Raw genomic sequence first — 26,443 nt, 5'->3', positions numbered from 1 at the left:
ACTCAACAACTTTATTCAAAAAAATAAAAAAATAAAATAAAAACACATATAGGGATTCAAAAAGAAATTCAAAAAAGATGAAATAAAATAGAAACACATGTAAGAATCTAAAAATAAATCCAAAAAAAATAAACTTACTTTTTAATGAGTTTACATATGAACACATAAAAAAAAATTAAAACAATATAAATAAAATGAAACTCACTGGTTACAAATTTAGGTTTAAATTTTTTGTCCCAAAAAAAAAAAAAATTCTTTTCTTTCGGCTAAATCATTACTGTCCAAAAAAATTAAAAAAAAAAAAAACCGATAAACTATATGTTGCACAAAATGTGTACTAAACCTATTTGTCTCTGTTAGCATATTTACCCTACTGGTAGCTAGCTATCACATCATATCATTATTGGGCTTATTTTTATTTTATATTTCTCATATTATTATTTGAAAATATCCTAAGAATATTTAGGAATTCTTTGTTCCCTTGGTTTAATTAATTAGAACATCCCTTTACTTTACTATCTTTTATACCTGCCTGTTTGTACTAATTCTTAGTAAATTAATTTTTGCTATGGCAAAATCTATTTAAACCTTGCAAAATTGGAGCTAAAAACTTGTAGTTTGTCCAGCTTTTGCTTAATGAGTTAGTTCTTCCGATACATATTTGTACTGACTGTCTTGGACATATCGATTTCAAAAGTGGGCATTCACCAAAATAAAATAAAAAAATAAAAAAAACCCAAAAAGGTAGCTAGACATTTTCACAGTTCGTACTTTTTGATAATTAAACTTTACAATCAGTAGTTGGTAATTAACTCTACATATATATATATAGATAGATAGTTTTTTCCATCTAAAATTCTGTTTGGAATTTATGTAGGATAATATTTTATATATAGGTGTTGTCCTAAAGATCATGATGGGAGAAAAATTATAAATATATAATCATATTTGTATCAAGGTTGCCTCCAGGCAGTCAAATTTATTCATTCTCTTTTATTGCTTAGAAATCATAAGTACATATACATTAAATAATATATATATATATATAATCAAGATTTCTTTAACTTTATGAAGTAAGATACTAATATCAGACACCATACTGTTAAGGTATGTCTCCATAACATATTATCAAATCTGTATTCTATTCTGAATTTAATATATTTTGATATAAATTTGTACACAATGATATTATTAGAACTTTGAGTTCAAGAAGACAACATAAGTAGATGCAGTCATGTTTGGCTTGTAGGAAAAACTAAGAAATACTTTGTGGGTAAAGAACAATTAATCGAGTCAGCCTACTTTATGCAGATAAGTGAACTACAAAAGTGATAATTCTGGTCTCTCTCTCTCTCTCTCTCTCTCTCTATATATATATATATATATATAATTCTACTCTACATGCCGATCAAAAATTGCCCATTTTAACATGGATTACATGTTATCGGACAACAATGGAATCATCCAAGTAAAGCAATCTTATACTGGGGCTTTGCACACCGGAAAAACTCTTTAAGGACTGAGAACCGAGGACTAGTAACAATGCTCCAACAAAGGGAGAGCTATCACAATTAGGTGCAAAGCAATTACCTTCTATTTGTAAAGTATTCATTTTCTTATTCAGCGGGTTAAATAAATTTTGATACAGTGCAAATAGCAAGCATTGGTCCATTCGTTGAGAGATTGCATGTAATTAGTTGCATCTTTCTAACCAACACCACCCCCCCCCCCCCCCCCCCCCCCCCCCCCCAAAAAAAAAAAAAATGTTAATTAGCAGTATCTGAATTTAATCAGTTAAAATCTTGATTAAAAAAATGTTAATTAGCAGTATCTGAATTTAACCAGTTAGAATCTTGATTGGCAAATGTGAAAGCTATGAGTATTTATAAAAAATATATACATATGATAAGGGTTAATTAGTTAAGAGCCTTGATCCAGCCATGAAAATTTAATGGCAGAGGAATTTGATGGCCAAATAAAATATATAGTTTCAGGAATATTTTTAATGATAAATGTAAATTATTTTATATGTTGTATATGAATGCACTTTTTATATTTAGATAGCATAAATACATAGTCAATTGTAAAATTAACTTTTAATATTAATCTGCATAATGGTTATAAACAATTAAATAATTAAATATTTTATTAGTTTTTTTTTAAATAAGCCTTTTAAGAAAAAAAAATTTGTTTTTTTCAGAAAATTTTTAATCTTTTTTTTTTTTTTTAGCCACGTTAATTTGATATGGTGTTGAGAAAAATCTATTAGAGTGGCTGTTTTTTTTTTTTTTTTTTTTTTTGAAATGGTAAATAAAAATCTAGTAATAGATAAGATCATGATCAGAGATGCACTTATATCAAAAAATATACCGAGAGGTAATTAATTGTGGTTGATATATGTGTATAATATACTAGAGATTATTAATTGTGGTTGATATATATACACATATATATAATATATTGTGTACGTACGGAGTCTAATTAATTAATTTTCTACTTAATCAATCAAGTATTTTTCCATCATAATTATTTTATATATAATTTATATATAACCATGCTCACTCTCAAGCAGTTAGCTGCACCTGAAGATTTTGGTCCAAATCATTGGTGGTTCATTTCCTTTTCTGTATATGTAGAGAACATGCATATTGAAGGTAGATAGTGGGATCTAAAAAACATTTTTTCAACATCATATCATAGATAAGAGACTGTTATCAACCATATGCCAAAACACTAATCAAGCAATTGACTTTAATTTTGCTAACACCCAATTAATTGCATCAACTTTTGGTCGAAATCATTATTATTAACTTCCTTGTATTTTCACCAACCAATTTTCTAATATTTCTGTTTGAATCTATGGATGTATTTATCATTGCTGAAAGGAATATAATAAGATCATACGAAAATTAAACATATATTGATCCATGGGGAGGGTTTATTTAATATATGGTGCTTGCCTTTTGTTGTTTTTGTTTTCGTTTTTGGTAAATTGGTGCTTGCTTGCGTTCACTGAATCGAGTCACTGCATTTTCTTTAGTGCCTTAGTGGGTCTATGATTATTGATCACCTCAAATTTATGGGTTTTATGTACTACTGAAATAGCCTCAATATATGGACCCCCAGCTATTTATGTAATCCATGAGAAATGAAGCCATCTTTTGCCAATCTTCAAACCTATCTATATCATTTCAATAGATGCATATATTAGTTGCTTTTCCATGATATTCAAAGCTTTAATATAATCAGAGGCACATAAGGTAATATATATAAAGGATATTTCTCAAGAATATTGCTTGAAGTTGATATTTTAATTTTATAAAGTTAGGATGTTTTAACCTTAATACTTTTATATGGATGTATTATATAATTTCGTTCTTCTTGTTCTTTAATGATTATTTGCTATTAATTTGATCAAAAATGGGTAAAAGGTATCTAAATTAGGTGACCAAAAAGGGGTGGCCTATCTAGGCTTGTTTGATGAGCTTCTTCCTCCTGAGATAGGATAAGATGTTATAGATGGTGTCATTATTAGCCAAGTCATGTGCCTGCTACCATCATTCTTATTTGGTACTAGAATGAGCAAAAGTCAATGATGCTAGGAGGTTTTGGTATACCATAGCTTAGGTTTTATCTTTTCTAGTAGATCTTAGTTCAGTGCACAATAGAGGAGAGGCATGCTTGCCTGGTCATCATTCTCTTTGAAAATTCCCAAATCAGTTAAAAAAAAAGAAGGAAAGGAAAAAATAGCTAAGCAGCATTTACTTCCATGAACATAGCTTTCCTACTATCATAGGTTTACTTTTATGCATTGTAGATTAGGGAAATTTTGGTCATTTTTTTCTTTTATGGATAAAACGGTGTAGGAGGGGTGTTTATCAAAAAAATAAAAAAATAAAAAAAAGAAGGTGTAGGAGGGGTCATCTCTGGTTTCCCAAAGTTATATCCATGGAGACAAAAACTCATATGGACTCTCCTTCCCCAAAGTACCATATTAGTTAATTAATAATGGTATATATAATTCAATCGTTTGCATGAAAACTGTATGGTTAGCGTATGGAAATATTTTTCAGTTTGATTGCATAACACAATAGAAGGAAGAAAATGAACAACATATATATATATATATATAAGTACTGCAGATTCCATGTACAGAACAACAAGTCAAAACAATTTGTAAGTAGATGATCTAATGGTATCTCGGAGATAGATTATTTTACTAATTATTATTAGTGACCTTTCAGCTGTTTGGTACTGATGAATACAAATCAAACAATAATGCTAATAAAATAGATTGGGGGGGGGGGGGGGGGGTGAGGTCCAGAAAGAGAATGTACTTGATTTAACAATCAGTAAAAAGCAAATAGGAACATGAAAAGACCTGGAAGTGTTAGTAGGGTTTTCTTCTCTCTCTCTCTCTCTCTCTCCTCCCCCCCACCCCAACTCTCCTTTTCTTTCCAGTTTCCACATCTAATTCCTTTGTGTATTAATAATGGTGATGATATGTCACTGTCTTATGGTACCATGATCAGCTGCATTAAGGGGGAAACCATCACCATGTGCTTGCCATTAGATACTGAAGAATTAGGTGCTGAGGCAATTACCAATTTTGGGAGATTGATAAGCAATTAAGCACTTTGAAAGTAACAACCATGATATGTAATAGAAACTTCTGGATCACTTGGGGAAAACTTTAATTTCAGCTGGGGGCTGGCTAGTAAAGGGGTCCTCTCATCCTGTAGCCAAAGGGATATCTGACTATCTACTCAATTTGATCAGCAAATGGGATATTATATTATATATATATACATGTGTGTGTGTGTGTGTGTGCGCGCGTGTGTGTGTGTGTGTTTGTGTATATTCTGAAGATGCTAAAGTACTATAATATATATATTGCCTTAGAAGTGTTAAGAAACTCAAGCATTGCATTAATATATAAATATCTCCGCCAACTCAATTTTGTTCTATATTTTTTTATCAGCATATCTTTTGCGTTTCAAGTACATATATGGGTTTCTTTTGATTGATATCAATCGCTTTTCTACAGGTTGTAAAGAGGAAATAGTACTGAATAGAGAGGAAAAGGGAGGGAAAATGAATGAATAAGCGTGTTCCAAGGTGTAAGCATTAACATGTTCCTCTCAACCATCAAGTAGTGGGCAAATGGCATATTAATTTGTTCTGCTCTTTTAACATCTTTCATCCACAAGTGGGCAAAGTGTGAGAGGGCCACTTTGAGAGATTATATCAAATTTTCTAGTCGTATGATTTGGTACGCGATTGTGATGTATATGAAAAGAGATTTATACATAACTAATAATATGTCTTATGATTCACCCAAAAAAAAAAAAAATATGTCTTATGCATTAGCAATATATATATTGAATATTAGAAAGTTTCTTGTACAGTACTGAAGCTCAATATATATATATATATATATACTAATACAGGTTTCATTTGAAAATGCTTTAGCTTAACCAGTAACATATATACTTTTCTATATACTTTGTGGGGATGTTCCCAAATTAATAATATTGGATCAACTCTTTATAACTTTTACCTTTAAACTACGTCTATAAATTTCTAAAGATTTCAAAATCTGTAACCATTACAGCTTTGAGGCAGAAGTATATATTTCAAGTAATGAAGAGACGAGAGAAGAAAATAACCATAAAATTATGACCTCATAGAAATTAAGCTGAAACTGATAATACTTGTTTCTTATATAACACTCATTTATGCAACTATATATAGTTAATATGATAATGAAGTCATGCATCAGAAGCTGCAGGAACAGTTGAGAAGATAAGTTTCAGTTTCACAAAGATATTATTATTTTTATTGATACTGGAGATGATGGAAGAATTCCAATTTAAATCATTGTTAGAGAGGCAGTAATTTTTACCACTGGGTTATGTTATTAGATGATGTTAATTAAGACCCACTAATCATGCTTCACTTTTCCGGCCCTTTCTTTTGAAGATCGATTCGACTTAATTGTGGCATGGTATAAATGTTCTAATTCACTCAACCCAAAGTTTGCCTTCACAAGTGGAAACATGAAAAGACCTCCCAAAAGTTGAAACTAAAAAGAGGAAAGAAGAAACAAATATATATGGGAATCTGATCAGCTTCCAAATATCATTTGAGTTTTATTTGAATGTTAATAACCAACAACTGCTTTAAAAAAATATGTTTGGGACTCTTATTAGCTTCCAAACCATATGAGTTTGTTTGAATGTTAATAACCAACAACAGCTTTCAATTTTCGAATATTTCCCCCCAAAAGAAGAAGAAGAAGAAGAAGAAGAAGAAGAAGAAGAAGAGAAAAAGGGAAAAATCTTTTCAATAATGAGCCAAGATCTGCCCACTTACTTCAAGATGGACCATACAAATCAATGCAACAAGGTTTTGAATAAAAAAGGTAATCCAGGCAGTAGAAATAAGTATCTAGTAGATAATTGTGGTCCATTCCACCTTCATGTGCAGATACTCACTTAGAAACCCTAAGAGAAGATACACGTGTCCAATTTCCAACTCTTGACTGGAAAAGGATTATAGGACCCCTCGTCCTTGAACTTGCCACATGGAAGTAAAAAATTTACGACCATTAGTTGGTGCCATTTCTCCATCACTTTTTATTTTTATTTTTTTTTCCCAATCTCTATAGAAAGAATGGCAATTACTGTCCCGTAATTGTTATTTAGTTGTTGTTTGCTTAGCCAAAGTTGGTCACTCTCTTTATGGAATATACAATGGAGGATGTTATAATACATAGCCATTCCCAAGTTTTTGAAAAGACAGACCCAGTCACTCTCTGTCTCTCATGCTATTAAATCATCTTAATTAGATATTAACATATAAGATGGTCAAGTTAGGCAGAGCGGATAACAAACTCTTCTACTTAGTAGCATAAATATGAATTAAGTAAATAAACATGTCACAGTAAAAAGTATTTAAAAAAAAAAACTGTTTTTTAATGGTAACATTTTGAATAAATATTAAATTGATGAATTTAAATATTATTAAAGTAAATATTTATTTTAAAAACTTTATAAATATTCTCTGTTTTCTATAAAAGTCATTATTATTTTTAGAAAAAAAATAACGTTAATAGAATTACAACTATTAATATCTATCAATAGCATTTTTTAACAATGTCATTAGAGAATAATTTTTAACTTTTAATTTTTAATTTTTAATTTTTAATTTAAAAAAAAAGAGATATCAACATTGTTTATATATATATTTCATATATAAAACAATTCATATGTGCACCATTAAAGATACTCTAAGCTTCTTCTTCTTCTTCTTCTTCTTTTTTTGTTGCCCCTAAGCTATTTGCAAGTGTTAACAGTGAAGTATTTTTTAACACTTGTGTTTAATTTGATTTTTTTTCTACGATTCGATTTTATATCTTGTGAACAACATTCTAATGCTGTGGAAATTAAGAAGGACGAATTGATGTCAAATCAGGTGGCATTTGCTAATGGGCCCATTAAAAAGTAATCTGTGAGTGTATAGGGAGGCCTATTTGAAGTCAAATCACATTGTTTCTCTGTCTTCCCCTACCCTCCATCATTACCTTCTCTGCTCACCAAATTGCGAAGGTCGTATCATATCACATGTCTTCCCATATATACACCCCCCACCACACCACCCCCCCGCCCCTCCTGAAGACTCCCCATTATTCTGTGTCTCCATGTCTCTTACATTTTTCTTCTCACTTTCTCACGAAGGGAAGGAAGGGGTTAATATGTAATTTGGCTTAAAGCAACAGAGGTGACACTTACAGATACCACTCCTGGAAAACCAAGGGGTGTTCAACTGATTGAATTTTTGGACAATGAACTTAGAAGCTGGCCCAATTCCCACGAGTCACCAGACCCAACTCAATTCTATCAACCATATGCCTGGGGCGTTGAAATCTTGGAGCAAGGAATTAATAAAAAAATTGGAATAATAAGAAGAGCTGAGGAGTGTTATGTTTTGTGAAGAGTAATTAATTAATTCAGTAGCCAGATTGGTAACAAATGCTTAGAGTTTCAAGCAGACTTTACGTCATTTTAGAGTGCATTGGGAAGGTTGGCAGGTGGGTTTAGTAGCTTGTAATACTTTTAAGTTGAATACGACAACTAATTACTACAGCATTTTGTATTTCCATGGCGCATCTGAAATTAGCCTTTATATTCTAAAATAGGAAGAATCATGATCTAAGAAAAACAAAATTTAGGACAATATTCTAGAGAATTTGTACTTATATCAGGGGGAAAAAAAAAAAAAAAAATCACAAAAAGAACCAACTTCATTGCTCACGGTCGTGTCTCAAAGGAGAGAGGGCATTGCGGAGAATGGAGAAAATGGAAATTATGGATCTTGAATTTGAGTGTAAGAGCTCCAAATGGAAAGGACCAAAGGGCAATTGCATTTATGATCCTGAATTTAGGTGGCAGAAGGTTCATTGTAAGCCAGAAAACATTCATCCATGGGATGCTTCTTCAACATATTTAGAAATATCTTCTAAAAAGTATTGGTAATTGAGGTTACGTGGAATTACAAACCTAATATAACTGTCTGGAAGCCAAGAAAAAAAAGAAAATAAAAGAAAATAACAAGCCAGATCCTCGCATATATTTTCCAATTCAATATCTATGACGAGGATGTTTCAAGGAAATACTTGTCCAATTGATAGCCATAGAGGCCAAATACAAGAGGGAAGTCATAAAAAACAAATATCCATCACTCTTCACAATCTAGTAGTCTTGTTTCTTTTACTACTTTAAACAGCCTTAAAAAACATGCTAACCACCAATTATGTCTCCACAAATTGGGGGACAATCTTCTAATCATAAAACAAGGTCGTCAAATTATCTCCACATGAGCTTAAGAATGCCCTTTTGCAATCAACCTCACTTGAACAAAAATACCAACGCTGATCCCTTGCAATTGTTCAGTCATAAATCTTAACACTCTAACCAAAACAGTTCAGACAACATGAATGACCCGATAAGTGTCTTTCCCAGAGAAAAATATTACCAGTCAAGGGCAAAAGAACCATACACCTCCCTCTCTAAGATTGGGAATATATCTAGTTTGAGAGATTAGTTGCATAGTTACCAAAACATTCATGGGAAATGAATGATTCAAGAATTAATAACAACATCGTGACAATAAAAGCCCAACAAGTTCACTGAATGATATACATAATTAAAAAGTCTGGTTTTGCCTATTCCAACAGTCTATAAAGCTTGGTTTTTCTCTTTTTTTATTTTTATTTTTTATTTTTTATTTATTTTTTAATAATTTAATAATTTTTAATTTTTTAATATAATATGTAGAAACGTGAGATATAAGGTCCAAAAGACTCTGACATGTATGCCATAATTTAAACTTCAAACTCCAGAAACTATGGAAGCCAAATATGTATATTGATGAACTCAAGATGAATGTAACTGATCCTTGTTCACGAGCATTGTCTTGAGTCATTAATGTAGACAAAGGGGGTTTATCTGAATGTGCCAGTCTTACCTAAGACTAAAATGAAACTAATTCATGAAACGAGAAGCAACAAGAAATAACGTTGGAGATGACAAATGACTTTCAATAATAAGATAAATTATGTCGTACAAATTTTGTTCAGTAAGGACTTTCTTCTCATAGCACAAAATAAAAGCCACATCCATCAAACTAGTAAAATTTCAATAGTGGCATTATTTCTACAGACAGCATGTCAAGAAGTAACAAGTTTCCAGCTGCTTCACCCACTTAAAAACATGATAAGATACAAAAATGACTCATACCTGTGTTTCCACTAAACATACTCCTTCATCTATCCATGACCTTAACTTAGGTCGTCTACAAGGCACGACCATTAAAAATTTTCATTTTTGAAATATAATCTGACCTTTATTCTTCCTATCAAGATGCAACACTTGGGGATGATTTCAACTTCTTTGGTGGCGGATTTCCTCCAGAAAGCAGCACATATGAGTAGAAGCACAGCATTGCAGCGCTGCAAGGAAAGAAGAAAACAACCAAAATGCAAACGATTAGATGGGCAAAAAAACTTAAAACACCAAGAGCAGAAAGCACCGGAAGCTATATTTCGACTACCTAATTGCAGCATAGAAGCCTGTTGGAAACACTTTTTTTGTCTGCATAGAAAACCCATAACACAGTTTAAACACAAGGAAGAAAATAAAACAAAAGCAACCATGAGTAAGAACAACTTTCTGCTAACAAAAGTAAGTGATGTTCTACCAATGAGTAGGTTTGAAAGTTCTTCCAGAGAAGGGCAGCCGCCAATGCTGCAAAATTGACAATATAAACAAAAACTTAAAAATAAATATATAAATGCAGAGCTCAAAGAAGGGTCATATTCAAGTTTTGAGAAAAAAATTGGGAATTACCTCCTTGTCCTAGAATAAATGGTAAACTGGATTTTCCTTGCCTCCATATCTTTAAGCTAAAAGTGCTGAGGGCCAACAAAGCTCCTCCATACAGCACACCAGAGCTCAGAGTAGAAAGATTTCTTGTAAAAATGAAACCAATAAGACCCCCACTTAAAACGATCCCACCTGCCACCATTCCCACCGCCATTGCAACAAGTATTAAGCTTTAATAAGAATACATCCATAACATATACATTAGTAGCAACTGGAAGCAAAACTCACCAAAGGGAATGCCAAAGCAAAAATCATGGATTTTGGCAGCTCTTTTCTGCTCAGCGACACCCAGTTCCAGCTGTGGCTCACTGGCAGTCCCAGAATTCCCAGCAGCAGCGTCCGAATGCAAATTCGCTGCTCTTTCAACATGGGGTGGTTTTGGCGCATCATCGGATGTGTAACTCAGAGTGGTATTGACATCAGAACTGCCTTCAAGGCTCATAACAACCCATGACTAGTGTAAAGAAAACGAAACTCCCCAGTTTAGCCCCATCAAACCGAACAATCAATAATAAAACAATAAAAAGCTCAAAACTTGGAAGTCAAACAGATAACCAAAAAAAAAAAAAAAAGGGTACCTGGGGAGGACGGGTTGTGCACAAAAGTGAGTGTCTGCGGTGGTGAAACTGCCGGTTGATTGCCGAGAAGCACGAGAGCTGCGAGGTCGTCGTCGCCGCCATTTCCGACGACCCTTTTCCCGGATCGGCGTTTTTGACTTCTTGGGAAAAAAAAACAAAAAAGGTCGGTACTTTGCGTGGGGTAGTTGGTGTGTATTCTGAATCCAAGAAGGAAGAAGATGAAGCATTGAGAGCGTGCTTGCCAGTCGACACAAACGACCGGGTCGTTTAACGGTCCGGAAAAGCCCAAAAATTAGTCCTCGTCATTGTTTGGGCTCAAGATTGGGTTGGATCGGTTTGTAATGGGCCTAGAGCTGTAGAATTAATATTATAGAACATTAGGGACGAAAACATAAAATCATAATAACAGGAACAGAGGGGCATCTTTTGCAAAAAAAAACAGAAAAGGACAAAAGAACACACGTGTGGGGGAGCAGTAACAGTGAAACATGGGAAACAGAAAACGACGACGTGGGAGACAAAAATATTATATTATATGTTGGTCAGAGAGGCAGAGATGGCGGAAATGGCGGTTTCTGTGTAGGAAATTCAAAAACCCTAAACGGAGTAACAGCAGAGGAGAACGGAAGGGAAGAGGTTTGGGGGGACAATATATTATCTGCCCAGTCCGAGAAACCGAGTTGTTGGCTGAAATGGCGGCTGTCATGTCCGTGTTGAAAATTAAAAAACCCTAAAACGAATAAGCAGTTTTGAATTCACAATTTGTTAACGTTGTGAAGAGAAAAACATGAAATTTTGGCTAAGACCTCCATTTGCTGTTAGTCAGCGTCTTCGTCATTGTCTGTTCCAAGGACCTCCACTTTCCTCTCTGCTTTGCTCCTCCTTATGCCAGGTCTCTCTCTCTGTCTCTCTTGCTTCCCTGGACTGTTTCTTTCTCTTTTATTTTTCTGTTTGCTTGATGCTTGTACTGGGGGGTTAATTTTTTTTTTTTTTTCAAGGTTTTGTCGATTTCTTCACCAACTGAATACATAAAACAACTGAAAAAACTGAGCTTGGGGTTAAAGTTGGTAGTTCTTAAGACAAAATGATTTTGGCAAGTGCTTAAGTTAGGTGATTGCTCAACTTTGGTTTTTAGGGACACGCATTTAGGAGTTAGCATTAGACCGGTTGGTGTTGGGACTGTAGTCCTATCTTGTTCCTTATTAGCTTTGGTTAATCACATCCTGTAAACTTCACTTTCGAGAACCCAAAATGAGCTTGTTTTCTTTTGGGGTTAAAGTTGTACTTTTTACTTTAGACAAAATGAGTTTTGCAAGTGCTTAAGTTAGCTGGTTTGCTTAACTTTGGTTTGAGAGGCGCGCACTTAGCTTCCAGGAGTTTTGTTGTCTCATTGTCGTGGATTAGACTGGTTGGAGTTGAGACTGTAGTTCTATCTTGTTCCTTTTCAGCTCTGGTTAATCACATTCTATAAACTTCACTTTCTGGAACCCAATAACCCGGTGGCTTGATTTTTGGGGTTTACATGGATCTATGCGGGACTGACTGTCTAAATTTATGTTGTTTAGTCGTACATCCAAAATGTATGCGAATTCTTACTGTGTTCTCACTCCTCAATTTCCCAATGGACTTGCAGAGTTATCACTTTTTTTCTTTCCCCATCTTCCCAATCCCTTTTTGCCACGATATTCAGACAACATGTAGTATTTGCTTTGCTTGCTATTGAACGACCCTCATCACTCAATAGCCAGGTGTTGCGCTGGTTTTCTTTTTCTATATAGCTTTTGGGAAAGCTTCCAGTATTTCGATGTTGTCGGTGACCTGCAACCAATTAGGTGTTGCAACTTCTGGACTTGTCAGCATAGAATATAATATACGGGCAAAGAGAATATATTATGAGGTCAATCTAAACTGAACCTATGCTCTAAGCAGATTTCATGTGAACCATAGCAAGGAATTTTACATGCTGTAATAATTTCATTTCCTCATTTAATCAATAATTGATCTCTGTGAAATCATTCTAAAAGAATATCTTCTTCTTCTTGTTTTCTTATTAATTTTATTCTTTTTTTTTTTTTTTTTCCTAGAAAGGAAGACAACGTGCAATCACCTTTTTTGGTAAGAACACCCATTGTTTTTCTTCCATAGGTAAAGAGTTCCTCGCTCTTGTCTCTGCTTTCCCATTCATTCTGAACTTCAAATCTTTAGGTCTATCACATTCTGTTTCTCTTTCATGGTCTATTTTCAGATTTAATTTTTTTTTTTTTTTCATTGCCAGTTGAAGTTTCAGAATTTGAACATGACGGCCTCCATGATGATGCCAGAGCAACAGAGAAAGATACTGCATTACGCTTGGCTCTTTCTCAGCTTGCCAGTGAATTTGGTGGAGATTCTATGTTGTCTTTGCAGCGTTTTTTTGGCTTCCGACGTGCACCTGTGATATCTACTGGATCATTAAAGCTTGATCTGGCTCTTGGAATTGGAGGATTACCAAGAGTGAGTACCATGCTAATTTGGCATCGTGAACTTTTTAACTTGGTATCTATTTACCAGTTAATTTTTAAATAATATTCATGTGGGTAATGTTTAGAAATATTGGAGTGTCCAATTCAGTTGTGTAATTTTAACTGCAAATAGATGAAAATATTAGCATACAGAACCTTGCTGATTATCTGCCTTGTCCTTTATAGGGAAGAGTTATTGAAATTTATGGGCAAGAAGCATCTGGCAAGACTACACTTGCACTTCACATCATTAAGGAAGCTCAAAAGCTTGGAGGTGTGTACTTATTTTGCTGTCTCATCCTTAGAGATGATAACTTAGAATAATTGGTTCAATTTCCGAATGAATGAAGTGTGGCAATTGCCTATTGATCCTTTAATTAATTTAGTAGGCTCATATTGCATGAGGTACTCGTGCCAGATGTCCTTGCTAGCCCAGTTATTTATTTCCAGTGTGGTGATTATAACGTTCTATATCCTGTCTCTTTATCAGTAGCCTTAATAAATTCTCCTTTCTGCAGGATATTGTGCATATTTTGATGTAGAGAATGCAATGGATCCTTCACTTGCTGAATCAATGGGTGTAAACACTGAAAATCTTCTTCTTTCACGGCCCAGTTCTGCTGAAAAGTTGCTCTGTGCAGTCAATACTCTGACTAAGAGTGGATCTGTAGATGTAATTGTGATTGATAGTGTAAGTAAATTGTTTATTTTAAAAGTCTTCTTTAAGAAGAAAAATTATATTTGGTGTCCTTAACTAGCTTGGGTACCCTTTTTGTCACAGATGTTATTATCCTCCAAGAGGGGTCTAGTCATTTGCATAGTTATTGAGAAAAGAAAGGCTATACATCATACATCATTTTGGATCAGAAAAGAAAGATGGACCTTTTATTCTCTTGTGCATATTATTGTTAGGAAATTCTCTTATTTAATGGTCATTAGATAGCCATTTATATTCATGGATATAATTGATCATAGATTGTCTCCAATCTGAATACCAAAAAAATTCATGTTCTTTTCTTGCATGTTGGCTTTTCAGGTAGCTGCACTTGTTCCTGAATGTGAGCTGGATGTTTTAATTGATGGTGCATATGGAGATGGACAATCACGAATCATGACCCAAGCCCTCCGTAAAATACATTATTCGTTGTGCAATTCTCAAACTCTTCTTGTTTTTATTAATCAGGTTGGAGTCAAGCTGCATGAACATTTCATTTAAAAACCTTTTAATATGGTGCAGAAAAGGATGAATGACTTGTACTAACTAATGATCTTTAACATCCAGGTTAGATCAGGTTCAAAATCTGGTAATGGTTTTGGACATATGGATGAGGTCACTTGTGGTGGAAATGCCTTGAACTTCTATGCAGCTGTGCGGCTGAGAATTAAAAGAACAGGATTGCTCAAAATTGGGAATGAGGTAAGCATATATTAGCTCTTAGGACATTTCAAGATATCCTTTCATATGGGCTAAGGAAATGGCACTTCAGTACCAGATGGAGGAAAATATCTGCTTCATTCATTCTTAATCATTTTCTTCAGTATCCTAGTTAGGGATTTTACTCCTTCAGTCTGCTATTGTGCCCTTTCCACAAGCTTTATCAAGCTGTTTAACCATTTTTGTTTCAGTCATCGAGTATTTTTTTTTTCCTTAAAAAAAAAAAAGAATTGTGAGAAAAGTCTTGTTCTTTTAGGTTACTGGGCTTGGGATTTGTGTGCAAGTGGTGAAAAATAAATTGGCACCAGCAATGAAAAAAGCTGAACTGCAGATAAGGTTTGGGAGAGGCCTTTGCTGTGAATCCGAGGTGTTGGACTTGGCTTGTGAACATGGAGTCATAGTGAAAGAAGGAAGCAACTACCTAATGGAAGGGAAAGTATTGAGTAATGAACATGAAGCAGAGCAGTATCTAGCTGAAAATCACGGGATTTTTGATGAGATAGTCGGCATCTTAAGAAGGCAGCTCTTTGAAGGAGATAGAATCTAAGGCAAATCCCATTACTTGTGTTTTTTTCAGCACTGATGGATGGACGGCTGCATTTCATGGCATGATGCTGATGAAGGATGAAGATCCATATTGCCGACAAAAGATGAAGTATATGTCAAGTTTGTGGATTTTCGTCTCCAGGTAGTAGTGTGGCTCATCTGATGTTCCCTTCATCATCGAACACCTTGCTAAGGGCCTCGTTGCATGTCAGAGATATATTTCTTCTCCTCAAGGTTTGTCAGTGAAATTGATTGTTCACTCATTCAACTTGTAAATGGAACCCGGATTGAGTTAGACTAAAGACCATTGTTATGCAAAGAGTAATGCCTCATGGCATAGAAGTCTTGCAGATAGGGATTTAATTGCTTCATGGCTCGGGATCTCTGTCTGTCTCTCATATTACTTTAGCCAAAACTGCATAAGATGGAGTGTTTCAAGTGTTGTGTGTAATCTGTGGTTTTGAATGTAAAAGAAGCAACTATTACCTAGTTATTAACATGGCAATTACATTGCTTTGCTATAATCATAAAGGGATACGATTTCCTTCCTGTACTTAATGTTTTTTTCATCTTTCTGTAGTGCAAAATATATTTTCATTTATTAAGAAATAATTAGATGTCAAGTAGAAGAGTAACCACAAAGAGAAATTGAAGCTTGTTACAATGCCAATGGGCCTCTACCTAGATTGATTTGGAATTTTAAAGTTCAAAAACTGACTGTAAATTTATTTCTGCTCTTCTACTCTTACAATAATTAGGATCAGAAAAAAAGTCTTGGAATGAACAGATTTGGTCATGTATTTGATTAAATATTAGGGTTCACAGAAATGCAAATATATCAATGAAGCATTATACACAAAAGCCTACCAAAACGTGACGCAATAATTGAATTAAATTGGTTTTAATGGGTCTTGCGTTTACTTCTACTTTTCCAAGTTGTAGAGAGAAAAGGCATGATTTACGCTTGTCATCCTGTGAAGTAGCCAAGTCAAGCAGCCTTAGCCATGCATGTCCAGACAACAACGAAATAAGATGATAAGTAGGACAAAGGAAGCATGCTGAAGAAAATAAAAAAATCTTTTAAATATGTGACAAAGGAAGCATGCTGAAGAAAAATAAAAAATTATTTTAAGCATGTCTTTAACTTTTACGAAAATTAACAGATATAATAAGTGGATTCAATACGGCTTTACAGATCTATTTTGGATGCATTAATTTGGCATATTCCTCTATCCTCACTAGAGATAAGGACTTTCTTTAGCTTCTTCCAGTCAATAACTTTCTGGTTATTTGCCATTTACTATTATTAACCATCATCAGTTTTTTGCAAGAATATTCACCATCTGATTTGGAGGGTACTTTTGCAGAAGAGCCGGTTAGCTTATGATATTATCAATTCAACAATTCTCTTTCCAATAACCCCATCTCAATAGATTTTTCGATCATATCTTTATGATTTCTCATGATTAGCCAGTAGAAATGTCACATGAAATAGAAAGATGTTTTTCTATTGAGGTTCAGAAAGTAAACTCAGAAACACATCCTGTACACTTCGTGATCTGCAAAGAATTTCCGAAAGTAGTGTCCAACTACCTCGGAAAACATAGTAAATTTTTTACAAGTTTCGCTCTCAATCGAGTGGAGTTACTAGATGCAATGCACATATATCTAATATCAAACAAAATCCATTATTAAAAAAGTCAATGTCTTATGTGGAGAAAAAGAAAGCAAGTTGATCCCTTAGATTGATTGCAGCCATCTTAGATATTCTTTGCAGAAATACAGGTGGGCTCCAGGAAACAACTAGCATGTTGGGAAATTAATGTTAGAGCAAACTAGTAAAAGTTTGTTTCATGGAATGACATACTGGCTATGTGAAGCCAAAATTGGTGCCTAGCTAAACAGTTCAATCACAACATTTACCCATTGGGTAGCAAACTTCTTTAGACCATTCAACCAAAGGTTTATGGTTAATTATGCAAGTTCTTGGAGCTTGTGGTGGAATTGTCTCGCTAAATGGCTCAAAATGTCTTTGTCGAGTTCTTTGACAAGCCTAATCTTGTATTCTAGTGTCCTTAAATTATTGAGTTCCCATACCTCTTTTTTCCCTATTAAAGGCCAGCTGCGTGAAAGCTTTTGAAGCAGAGTTTGCAATATCTAGCTCTTAGCTTTTTTCTATATTCTCTCAGCCATGGCTATGTCCTTATCAGTTGCCAAATCTCCTTCCATTTTTTCCACAATGCTGCTACTTGGCCTGCTCATGGCCACTAGCCTGGACAAAACTGGTCTGATATATTTCTCTCTAATCTCATTCTCATGCACAGACCATAACTGCATACGATCCAAAATTTGAATTAAAGTCAAATGGCATGACTTCTTGATCAGCCTGCCATGCAAATTAATATGTATATACAAGAAGTGCATTGCAAAGAATCATACATATAAATATATATATATATATATGTACATTTATCTATGGTATATTTTAGTATGACATAATTAACTGTATACTATATAGTTTGTCTTCCTTTACTAATGTATGTTTGTATATGCATGTATTAGTCAGCCAATTACATTAAATTAGCTTGTTGAATCTCATGAATGATTGGATCTAATATATGCAGATGCTCAAATTGGTGTATGTTATGGAATGCTTGGAGATGCGCTGCCACCACCAGGAGAAGTTGTAGCTCTCTACAACCAATACAGCATCAGAAGAATGAGACTCTATGATCCAAACCAAAATGCTCTCCGAGCACTTGGAGGTTCCAACATCGAGCTCATGCTTGGTCTTCCCAACCCTGACCTCCAAAGGATTGCCTCCAGCCAAGCCAACGCAGATTCTTGGGTCCAAAACAATGTCAGAAACTTTGGCAATGTAAAATTCAAATACATTGCAGTGGGAAACGAAGTGAAACCATCGGACCAGTTTGCACAGTTCCTCGTCCCTGCCATGCAAAACATCCAAAATGCTATTAACTCTGCCGGTCTTGGGAACCAAATCAAGGTCTCCACTTCCGTAGACACTGGAGTACTTGGAGAATCCTTTCCTCCATCAAAGGGAACCTTCAAGCAGGATCATAGAGCCCTTATTGATCCCATAATCCGGTTCTTGGTGAACAACAGATCTCCATTGCTGGTTAACGTGTACCCATATTTTAGTTACATTGGAAACACCAGAGACATCAGTCTTGATTATGCACTTTTCAGATCTCAATCAGTTGTGGTGCAAGATGGGCAACTTGGTTACCGAAATCTCTTTGACGCCATTCTTGATGCTGTTTATGCTGCCCTTGAGAAGTCTGGTGGAGGGTCTTTGGAGATTGTTATCTCTGAGAGCGGTTGGCCTTCAGCTGGAGGCACTGCAACCACAGTTGATAATGCAAGGACTTATAACTCCAACTTGGTTCAACATGTCAAGACAGGGACACCAAAGAAGCCAGGAAGGGCTATTGAGACTTACTTGTTTGCCTTGTTTGATGAGAATAGAAAGAATCCGGAGTATGAGAAGCACTGGGAGCTATTCTTCCCAAACAAGCAGCCAAAATATCCTATTAATCTAAATTAAGTAGTGAGTAAACTTGTGAGAATAAGGACACGTATACACCTTAAACAGTATATTTATATATATATATATATATATAGAAAATAAAGTGGAATTATGATCCTCCACATTCTCTAATGAATTGATTATCTTATGGTTATACTTGGTGTCACTTTAAGGTAAAGATTGGAGTTTATTGAATTATATATACCACAGGAAATGTTTTGCATAAGGCCTTTTTTTTTTTTTTTTTTTGGGTGCTATTGACTAAAATTAGTAGCTAATTATCCATTAACGAATTAAAACCTATATGAACTTCCTCAATGCACAATTTGGATTCAATTACTGGGAAATTGGATTCATTTAGAGCATGAAAGTGACTGAGGAAGAATGCTACGAGACCAATCCTCAATTTTTTCACTGTCCAACATAGTTCAGTAAAGCAGAGGTGCTATTGGGCAACTAAACTAATACTTCCAACCGCATTTATTGGTATGGTTTGCAGATCAAGTGGCGTATGGACTGTTTTGAGCCTCATTAGTTGACTACCACAAGTCTATAGTCTAAGCTCAGACAAACTAAGGCCCACTCTATTTATTTTGGCCCATCCAGTTTGTTTTAGGGAAGAAATGAATCTATGGAAATTAGTAAAATTGAAAAAGAAAAACCCAACTTTGACTTTTGATGATTTAGAAGTCTCAATTGCTGATTAGGTAGTGTGTAAATGAACGTACTTGAAAGGTTAATCATAGACATACATTTTATAAAGTACAAGCCTTGGAGTCGGAGGCCCTCCAATGTTATAACTTAAAAGCATATAAAAATCAAAGGCTTTTTAACACCTAGCTTCCAGCCCAGTCATTGAATATTCACAGGTCCAGAACACATTTTCATTTTTGTGTTTTAAAAATGTGGTACTGTTGCATTAGTGTGTTCCAACTCTTAACTTGGTAGCTTTTCACCAGTTAATTTCAAGTAATATTCATGTTGGTAATGGTTAAAATTAGAAACATTGGAGTATCCAATTCGGTTCTGTAATTTTAGCATCAAAGAAATGAAAATATCAATACACAGCAAAGATATTAAAATTTATGAGCAAGACCACACTTGCAGTTCACATCATTAGGGAAGCTCATAACCTTGGAGGTGAATACTAATTTTTCTGTCTCGTCCTTAGAGACGGGAACTTCACTAAATTTTTTCAATTTCCAAATGAATGGAGTCTGGTGATTTGATTGGCCACTGATCCTTCAACTAGAATTTTTTAGGCTCATATAGCATGAGATATAGCCATGTCAGATGTCTTTGCTGCCCTCAATAAACTGTTCTTTTTGCAGGATATTTTGCATAATCATCGAGAATCTTCGTTTCCTTAAAAGAACCATTACGAACAATCCTAATCTCTTAGGTTGCTGGGCTTGGGATTTGTATGCAAGAAAGTAAAAAAAAAAATAGCCGCCAGATATGAAAAAAAAGCTGAACTGCAGGTACGGTTAGGGAGAGGCTTTTGCTGTGAGTCTGTGGTGTTGGACTTGGCTTGCGAACATGGAGTCTTTATGAAAGGAGGAAGTAACTATCTCATAGAAGAGAAAGTTTTCAGAAATAAAAATAAGGCAGAGCAACACATTTGTAGCTGACAAATGATGGGATTTTTTTTTTTTTTTTTAAGACAATTCAAATGAGTTAGAATCTAAGGGAAATCTATGCTCATGGTTTTTTTAACACTAATGAATGGAGATGGCCGGATTCATGACCTGATAGGAAATGATTGAGAATAGATCTTCCTCTCCAGGTGGTTGTATTTCTCATCTGAAGTTTCATCCCTTATTGAACTCCTATATGTTATGAGGAGGGCTTCTGGCATGTCAGAGATATTTCAGCTCCTCAAGCTTTCTCTGGGAAACAAATAGTTCACTTATTCTACTTTGTGAATAAAACCTCGATAGAGCAGTGAAAATAGCAAAATGAAGTTTTTGCAGGCAAGGAATTAATTGCTTTATAAGTACTTAATTAAGATCTCTGTCTCATATATTAGTTTATCTAAACTGCATAAGATATCTGTAATGCAGATTTATTTTCATGTGTTAAGAAATATTTAGATCTTAACTATACACAGTACAGAAAAGGATTCGAACAAAACAAACAAAAAGAAGATAACAAAACGAAACAAATGAAGAAGCATGTTACCATATCAATTCTACCACTAATACATCATCGTGGCAACATCTTCGCACATTTACGTGACAATTTGGAATTTTAAATTTAACAAATTGATAATATTAATATTATGCTTCATTAGTCATCCATTAATTGAAGTAATCGAGTCTATGTCAAGCAACCAAAATACTGCAGGTCCAGATAACAATAAAAAAATTAGATCATGCGCATGACAAAGTCTTTTGAGTCTAAATTTTCCAAAAGAAGCATATACATAAATGGATTAGAGGAGGCGAGGACTAATACCATTTCAACACGACTTTTAAAGCACTATTTTGGATGCCTCAAAGATATTTATTCCTCAAGCCTCACTTAAGACAAGGATTTGAGCTTCTTCCGGTCAATATACTGGTTATTTGCCATTTACCGTTATTAACATCATTAGTTTCTTTGGAAGAATATTCACCATCCATCTGATTTGGCAGGTCATGATTAACTTATATTATCATTTTGATAGTTTTTTATTTCCCAATAACCCAATTCAATAGATTTTTCTGTCATCTTTATGATCTCCTATGATTAGCCAGAGGAAATGTCACATGAAATAGAAAGATATTTTCTACATTGTGGTTCAGAAACTGAAAGTGAACTAAGAAAAATATCCTCTGCACTTGGTAATTATCTGCATATCTATGAATTATGTCATTGCTATTCAAAAAGTCATTGTTTTTTTTCTTTTTTTCTTTTGGAGTAATAACAAATCGATATCCTATGGAAAATTGCAGCCAGCCATCTTAGATATGTTTGCAGAAAAAAAAAGGTGGGCTAAAGTGGCTATTGCATAATGGAAAATTAATGTTCGGAGAAAATTAATTAAAGTTTTGCGTCATGAGATGACGTATGAATATGTGAAGCCTTAATTGGTGCATAGCTAGCTAAACAGCCCACCCACGACAGTTACCCCGTTGTTTATACGGGGTCTTAGTGCTTGGATATTTCCTTTCAACTTTCGATGTGGCTCAAAATTTCCTCGCAGAGTGCTTGGCACTCCAAATTTTCAATTCTTTTGGTGACCTTGAATTCTCGAGTTTACATACTTGCCTCCTCTTTTTTTTTTTTTTTTTCCTATAAAAGGTCAGCTGAGAGGGAGGTTTTGAGGCAGATTGAGTTTGCAATAATGCAATAATATCTCTCTCTTAGCGCCTACTCTTTCTTTGTTCTACATATATTCTTTCACCAAATGTCTATATCCTTTTCATCATCAGCTGCGAAATCTCCTTCTTTGTTTTCCACCATGCTGCTCCTAATTGGGCTGCTCATTTCCATTAGCCTAGTGAAAACTGGTCTCTCTTTCTCTCTCTAATATGCACAGACCATCACATGCAATCCAAAATTTCAACTAAAGTGAAATAGAATCACTTTTAGACCATTTTCCAAGCAAAATTATACATAACAAGTGCATGCAAAGAACCATATACTGATATGATATATATTGTTAGCCTCGGATAATTAATTATACTACCATATAACATGTCTTCCTTTACTTCTTAGATATACATCTATGTATTTATGTATATATATGTATTTAATATGTGTGGTTCAATGAAACAATTATATCAAATTAACTTGTTGAATCTCATGAATGATTATGCAGACGCCCAAATTGGTGTGTGTTATGGAGGGCTTGGAGATAGGTTGCCATCTGCAGGAGAAGTTGTAGCTCTCTACAAGCAATACGACATCAGGAGAATGAGAATCTACTACCCAAACCAAGATGCTTTACGAGCCCTTCGAGGCTCCAACATCGAGCTCGTGCTTGATCTTCCCAAAGAGAACGTCCAAAGCATTGCCTCCAGCCAAGCCAATGCCAATGCTTGGATCCGAAACAACGTCAGAAACTTTGGCAATGTCAGGTTCAGATACATTGTGGTGGGAAACGAAGTGCATCCCTGGGATCAGGCTGCCCAGTTCCTCGTTCCTGCCATGCAAAACATCCAAAATGCTATTAACTCTGCTGGTCTTGGGAACCAAATCAAGGTTTCCACTGCCATTGACACAGGGTTCCTTGGAGAATCCTACCCTCCATCAAGGGGGAGCTTCAAGCAGGACTACAGAGCACTTATTGATCCCATAATCCGGTTCTTGGTGAACAACAGATCTCCATTGCTGGTTAACTTGTACACATATTTTGGTTACATTGGAAACACCAGAGACATCAGTCTTGATTATGCACTTTTTAGATCTCCTTCAGTTGTGGTGCAAGATGGGCAATATGGTTACCAGAATCTGTTTGATGCCATACTTGATGCTGTTTATTCTGCCCTTGAGAAGTCTGGAGGAGGGTCTCTGGAGGTTGTTGTTTCGGAGACCGGTTGGCCCTCATCTGGAGGGACTGCAACTTCAATTGATAATGCAAGGACTTACAACACCAACTTGGTTCAACATGTCAAGAGAGGGACACCAAAAAGGCCAGGAAGGGCCATTGAGACCTATTTGTTTGCCCTGTTTGATGAGAATCAAAAGAGCCCGGAGTATGAGAAGTATTGGGGGTTATTCTATCCAAACAAGCAGCGAAAGTACCCAATCAATTTCAACCCTAACTAAGCAGCACTGTACTGTGCCTATAAATAAATATATAGAAATAAAGTGGAATTAAGATCCTCCACATTTTATGTAAGCAAAAAATGGTGTTTATGAAATTACTTATAAGAAAATGTGTTGCATTATGCTTTAATGGTTGGTGATCTTGGTAAGTCGTTGACTGAAATCTGTAGCTAATTACCCATTAAAGAAAACTGATCAAGAACTTCCTCGAAGCACACTTAAACTTTGGATCCAAACACTAGAAATTTAGTTTGATTAATTTAGAGAGTAGTAAATATTAAATAAAAGAATTAGGTTTGATTAATTTGGAGAATCCAATGCTCAATTTTCCACATGTTTTAGCATATAATAAGTAAAATTATCAACACCTTCTTTTATTTGGTCATAAAATTAATCAAAGCATTTTGGGAGGTGCTATTTCGGCAACCAAGAAATGCTTCCTTGAGCATTGAAATATTGAATTATATGGTTGACAGGGTCATTTGGTGTTTGGGATACCACAGCTAGTTTGAGCCTATCACAAGTTGACTACCACAAGTCTATTCTACGACTTAATTTAGACCCATCCTCTTCATTTGGGCCATCATGTTTTTCTTAGTTAAGTAGGAAATACTGTGTGTGAAATTATTGGTGAAATTACCAACTGTGAGTTTGATGATTAGATATCACTGTGATTGCTTTAGATAATTAGGCAATTAGGTTGTGTATAAACGGATATGTAGGAAAGCCAAAGATTGATTATATGATAGAGCGAAAAAGCATGTGCTTTTCAATGGCATAAATCTTAATAGGGGATAATACTGCAGAGCTGGCAATCTTCTTTACAGAAAATCAAGTAGTGAAGATTGGTGCCGACCCATTATGAGATTATTCATGATCTTAAGACTTTTCAAACCAGTGAAGCTAATTATAAAAGCGAGTTCGTGGTAATTGTGTGCGCATGTGGTAGATTTTTCTTTTTCTATGACTCAAAATGTGATTTAAGTCCTGCTTGACCTGAAAATTTTTTAATTTATCTCTGGTAATGACCAATAAAAATATGTAAAAGGAAATGCTGAGAAGGAGCTTTGAAGCAGAGAGTTGTAACCTCTCTTAGCTTTTTCTTTGCTCTTTGGTTTACTAAATTCTCTTTCACTATGGCAGCTGCCAAAAACCCTTCCACCATTTACATAGTGCTGATACTTGGGCTGCTCATGGTCACTAGACAGGACAAAACTGGTCTCTCTCTCTGTATCTCACTCGTGCTATCATGCATACACCAAACATACATTTCCAAGATCTGAACCTAGAGTCAAACTAGACTAACATTATGATGAAATAGTCATGATTCTTTAACTAGAAATTTTTTAGGCCCATCTAGAATGATGTATATTCATGTCAGATGTCTTTGTTAGCCTTACTAAATTGTTCTTTGTGCAGGATATTGTGCCTTGTTATTGAGAATCTTCATTTTCTTAAAGAACCTTTATGAACAATATCCTAATCATCCAAGGAAAATTCCATTACTTATGATTTTTTCAAAACTGGAGATCGCTGGATTCACGGCATGGCACTGGAAAAGGATTAAGAATTGATCAAGTTTGTGTTCTTTCCTTTCCAGGCGGTACTGTTGCTCATATGAAGTACCATCCTCTATTAAACGTAGCATAGATTATGGTGCCTCAAGGCAATGTCAAAGATATTTCAGCTCCTCAAGATTTCTAAGGGAAACAATTGTTCAATTATTCTACCGTGAAAATCAAACCTTGATCAAGTTAGGACTAGACGCAATTGTTATGCAAAGAACAAATTAAAAAAAAAAAAGAAAAAAAGAAAAAAAAGTGGCAAAGTCAAGTTTTGAAGGCAGGGACGTACTTAATTAATTGCTTCATGTCTTAAAACATCTCTCTGTCTCTGTCTCTGTCTTTCATGTTTAGCTAATTCAGATAGACAAAGTATAAACATAGAGAGGAATCGAACATACGAATTGAAGTAGCCGAGTCAAGTAAAACAGCCTAAGTCCTGCTGGTCCAAGAGGAACATATACAAAACTAGCTAGTGGAGGGTTCTAAATGAAATTTATTCTTATTATTTATTATTGTTGTTGTTATTTTTCTAGATGATATCTCCATTTAATTATTATACCTAAACTACAAATTTTATGTTTCTCTGTTGGGAAGAAAAAGAATCTAATGGTTGTAAAAACTTAAAACAGTAAAGAAATTGAAAAACAGATTTTTACGTGGTTCGACTCAATGTGAGTCTACATCCACGGGAATGCCTGAACCGAATCTCCACTACCAACAACGTAACCAATACAGTAACGAAATCCAAAAACCGCAAACGATTACAATAATGAATGAATGAATACAATCGTCAACAAAATTAATTAAAAAATCCAGCTTAAAGGTGTTGATGGTGTTCGATCATCTTCTCCGCCTAGTCCCTTTAACATATGATGAATCAGAATCCAGTACCAAAAGATGGATCATTTGCATTGTAGTATTCTTCAAATGATGCGTCCAAGTCGGATAAATTCATATCAAGTAATTCATTCGCTTGAATATCTTCATCCTTTTCTACTTCAAGTACATGATCATCATGATCCTGATTAGCAGCAATATTTGATGGTGTTGCTAGTGAAGTTGTTCCAG

The 26,443-nt window shown here is 34.8% G+C and overlaps 4 protein-coding genes across 6 annotated transcripts; 3 read left to right on the top strand and 1 right to left on the bottom strand.

Annotated features, from left to right (window-relative positions):
• Window positions 1-9,580: 9,580 nt before the first annotated feature.
• LOC107431636 (protein FATTY ACID EXPORT 1, chloroplastic) lies at window positions 9,581-11,218 on the bottom strand. The gene is made up of 6 exons (XM_016042604.4): window positions 11,024-11,218; window positions 10,674-10,899; window positions 10,410-10,577; window positions 10,261-10,307; window positions 10,114-10,154; window positions 9,581-10,012 (listed from the first exon to the last, which is right to left on the bottom strand). The coding sequence occupies exons 1-6, from the start codon at window positions 11,123-11,125 to the stop codon at window positions 9,919-9,921; spliced, it is 678 nt and encodes a 225-aa protein (XP_015898090.3). The 5' UTR covers window positions 11,126-11,218; the 3' UTR covers window positions 9,581-9,918.
• Window positions 11,219-11,478: 260 nt separating this feature from the next.
• On the top strand, window positions 11,479-16,058 carry LOC107431635 (DNA repair protein recA homolog 2, mitochondrial). 3 transcript variants are annotated; one of them, XM_048465379.2, is made up of 8 exons: window positions 11,479-11,915; window positions 13,108-13,138; window positions 13,299-13,516; window positions 13,711-13,798; window positions 14,043-14,215; window positions 14,561-14,707; window positions 14,807-14,941; window positions 15,216-16,058. In XM_048465379.2, the coding sequence occupies exons 1-8, from the start codon at window positions 11,811-11,813 to the stop codon at window positions 15,504-15,506; spliced, it is 1,188 nt and encodes a 395-aa protein (XP_048321336.2). In that variant the 5' UTR covers window positions 11,479-11,810; the 3' UTR covers window positions 15,507-16,058. The 3 variants fall into 3 exon arrangements, with proteins under 3 accessions (XP_048321336.2, XP_048321335.2, XP_048321337.2); XM_048465378.2 differs by having other exon boundaries at window positions 13,108-13,168; XM_048465380.2 differs by lacking the exon at window positions 13,108-13,138.
• A 1,572-nt stretch (window positions 16,059-17,630) lies between these two features.
• LOC125419265 (glucan endo-1,3-beta-glucosidase, basic isoform) lies at window positions 17,631-19,209 on the top strand. Its single transcript, XM_048464846.2, has 2 exons — window positions 17,631-17,790; window positions 18,130-19,209. Exons 1-2 carry the CDS (start codon window positions 17,697-17,699, stop codon window positions 19,071-19,073), a joined length of 1,038 nt encoding a protein of 345 aa, XP_048320803.2. The 5' UTR covers window positions 17,631-17,696; the 3' UTR covers window positions 19,074-19,209.
• Window positions 19,210-22,359: 3,150 nt separating this feature from the next.
• Window positions 22,360-23,940, top strand: LOC107431577 (glucan endo-1,3-beta-glucosidase, basic isoform). Its single transcript, XM_016042537.4, has 2 exons — window positions 22,360-22,549; window positions 22,861-23,940. The coding sequence occupies exons 1-2, from the start codon at window positions 22,447-22,449 to the stop codon at window positions 23,808-23,810; spliced, it is 1,053 nt and encodes a 350-aa protein (XP_015898023.3). The 5' UTR covers window positions 22,360-22,446; the 3' UTR covers window positions 23,811-23,940.
• Window positions 23,941-26,443: the final 2,503 nt, after the last annotated feature.

This window comes from Ziziphus jujuba, chromosome 11 (genome assembly GCF_031755915.1).
Source record: "Ziziphus jujuba cultivar Dongzao chromosome 11, ASM3175591v1".
Taxonomy (NCBI): Eukaryota; Viridiplantae; Streptophyta; class Magnoliopsida; order Rosales; family Rhamnaceae; genus Ziziphus; species Ziziphus jujuba.
Note: the sequence above shows the minus strand (reverse complement) of the source record. Positions and strands in the feature narration are given on the sequence as shown.

Bases quoted from the DNA above. Each gene is read 5' to 3' on its own strand.
- LOC107431635 (XM_048465378.2), top strand. From the start codon at position 11,811: ATGAAATTTTGGCTAAGACCTCCATTTGCTGTTAGTCAGCGTCTTCGT. The intron at 13,517-13,710 runs GTGAGTACCATG...TGTCCTTTATAG, and splicing joins GAATTGGAGGATTACCAAGA to GGAAGAGTTATTGAAATTTA. The intron at 13,799-14,042 runs GTGTGTACTTAT...TCCTTTCTGCAG, and splicing joins GGAAGCTCAAAAGCTTGGAG to GATATTGTGCATATTTTGAT.
- LOC125419265 (XM_048464846.2), top strand. From the start codon at position 17,697: ATGGCTATGTCCTTATCAGTTGCCAAATCTCCTTCCATTTTTTCCACA. The intron at 17,791-18,129 runs GTCTGATATATT...TAATATATGCAG, and splicing joins CACTAGCCTGGACAAAACTG to ATGCTCAAATTGGTGTATGT.
- LOC107431636 (XM_016042604.4), bottom strand. From the start codon at position 11,125: ATGGCGGCGACGACGACCTCGCAGCTCTCGTGCTTCTCGGCAATCAAC. The intron at 10,900-11,023 runs GTACCCTTTTTT...TCTTTACACTAG, and splicing joins GCACAACCCGTCCTCCCCAG to TCATGGGTTGTTATGAGCCT. The intron at 10,013-10,113 runs GTAGTCGAAATA...CTTTCCTTGCAG, and splicing joins GGCTTCTATGCTGCAATTAG to CGCTGCAATGCTGTGCTTCT.
- LOC107431577 (XM_016042537.4), top strand. From the start codon at position 22,447: ATGTCTATATCCTTTTCATCATCAGCTGCGAAATCTCCTTCTTTGTTT. The intron at 22,550-22,860 runs GTCTCTCTTTCT...ATGATTATGCAG, and splicing joins CATTAGCCTAGTGAAAACTG to ACGCCCAAATTGGTGTGTGT.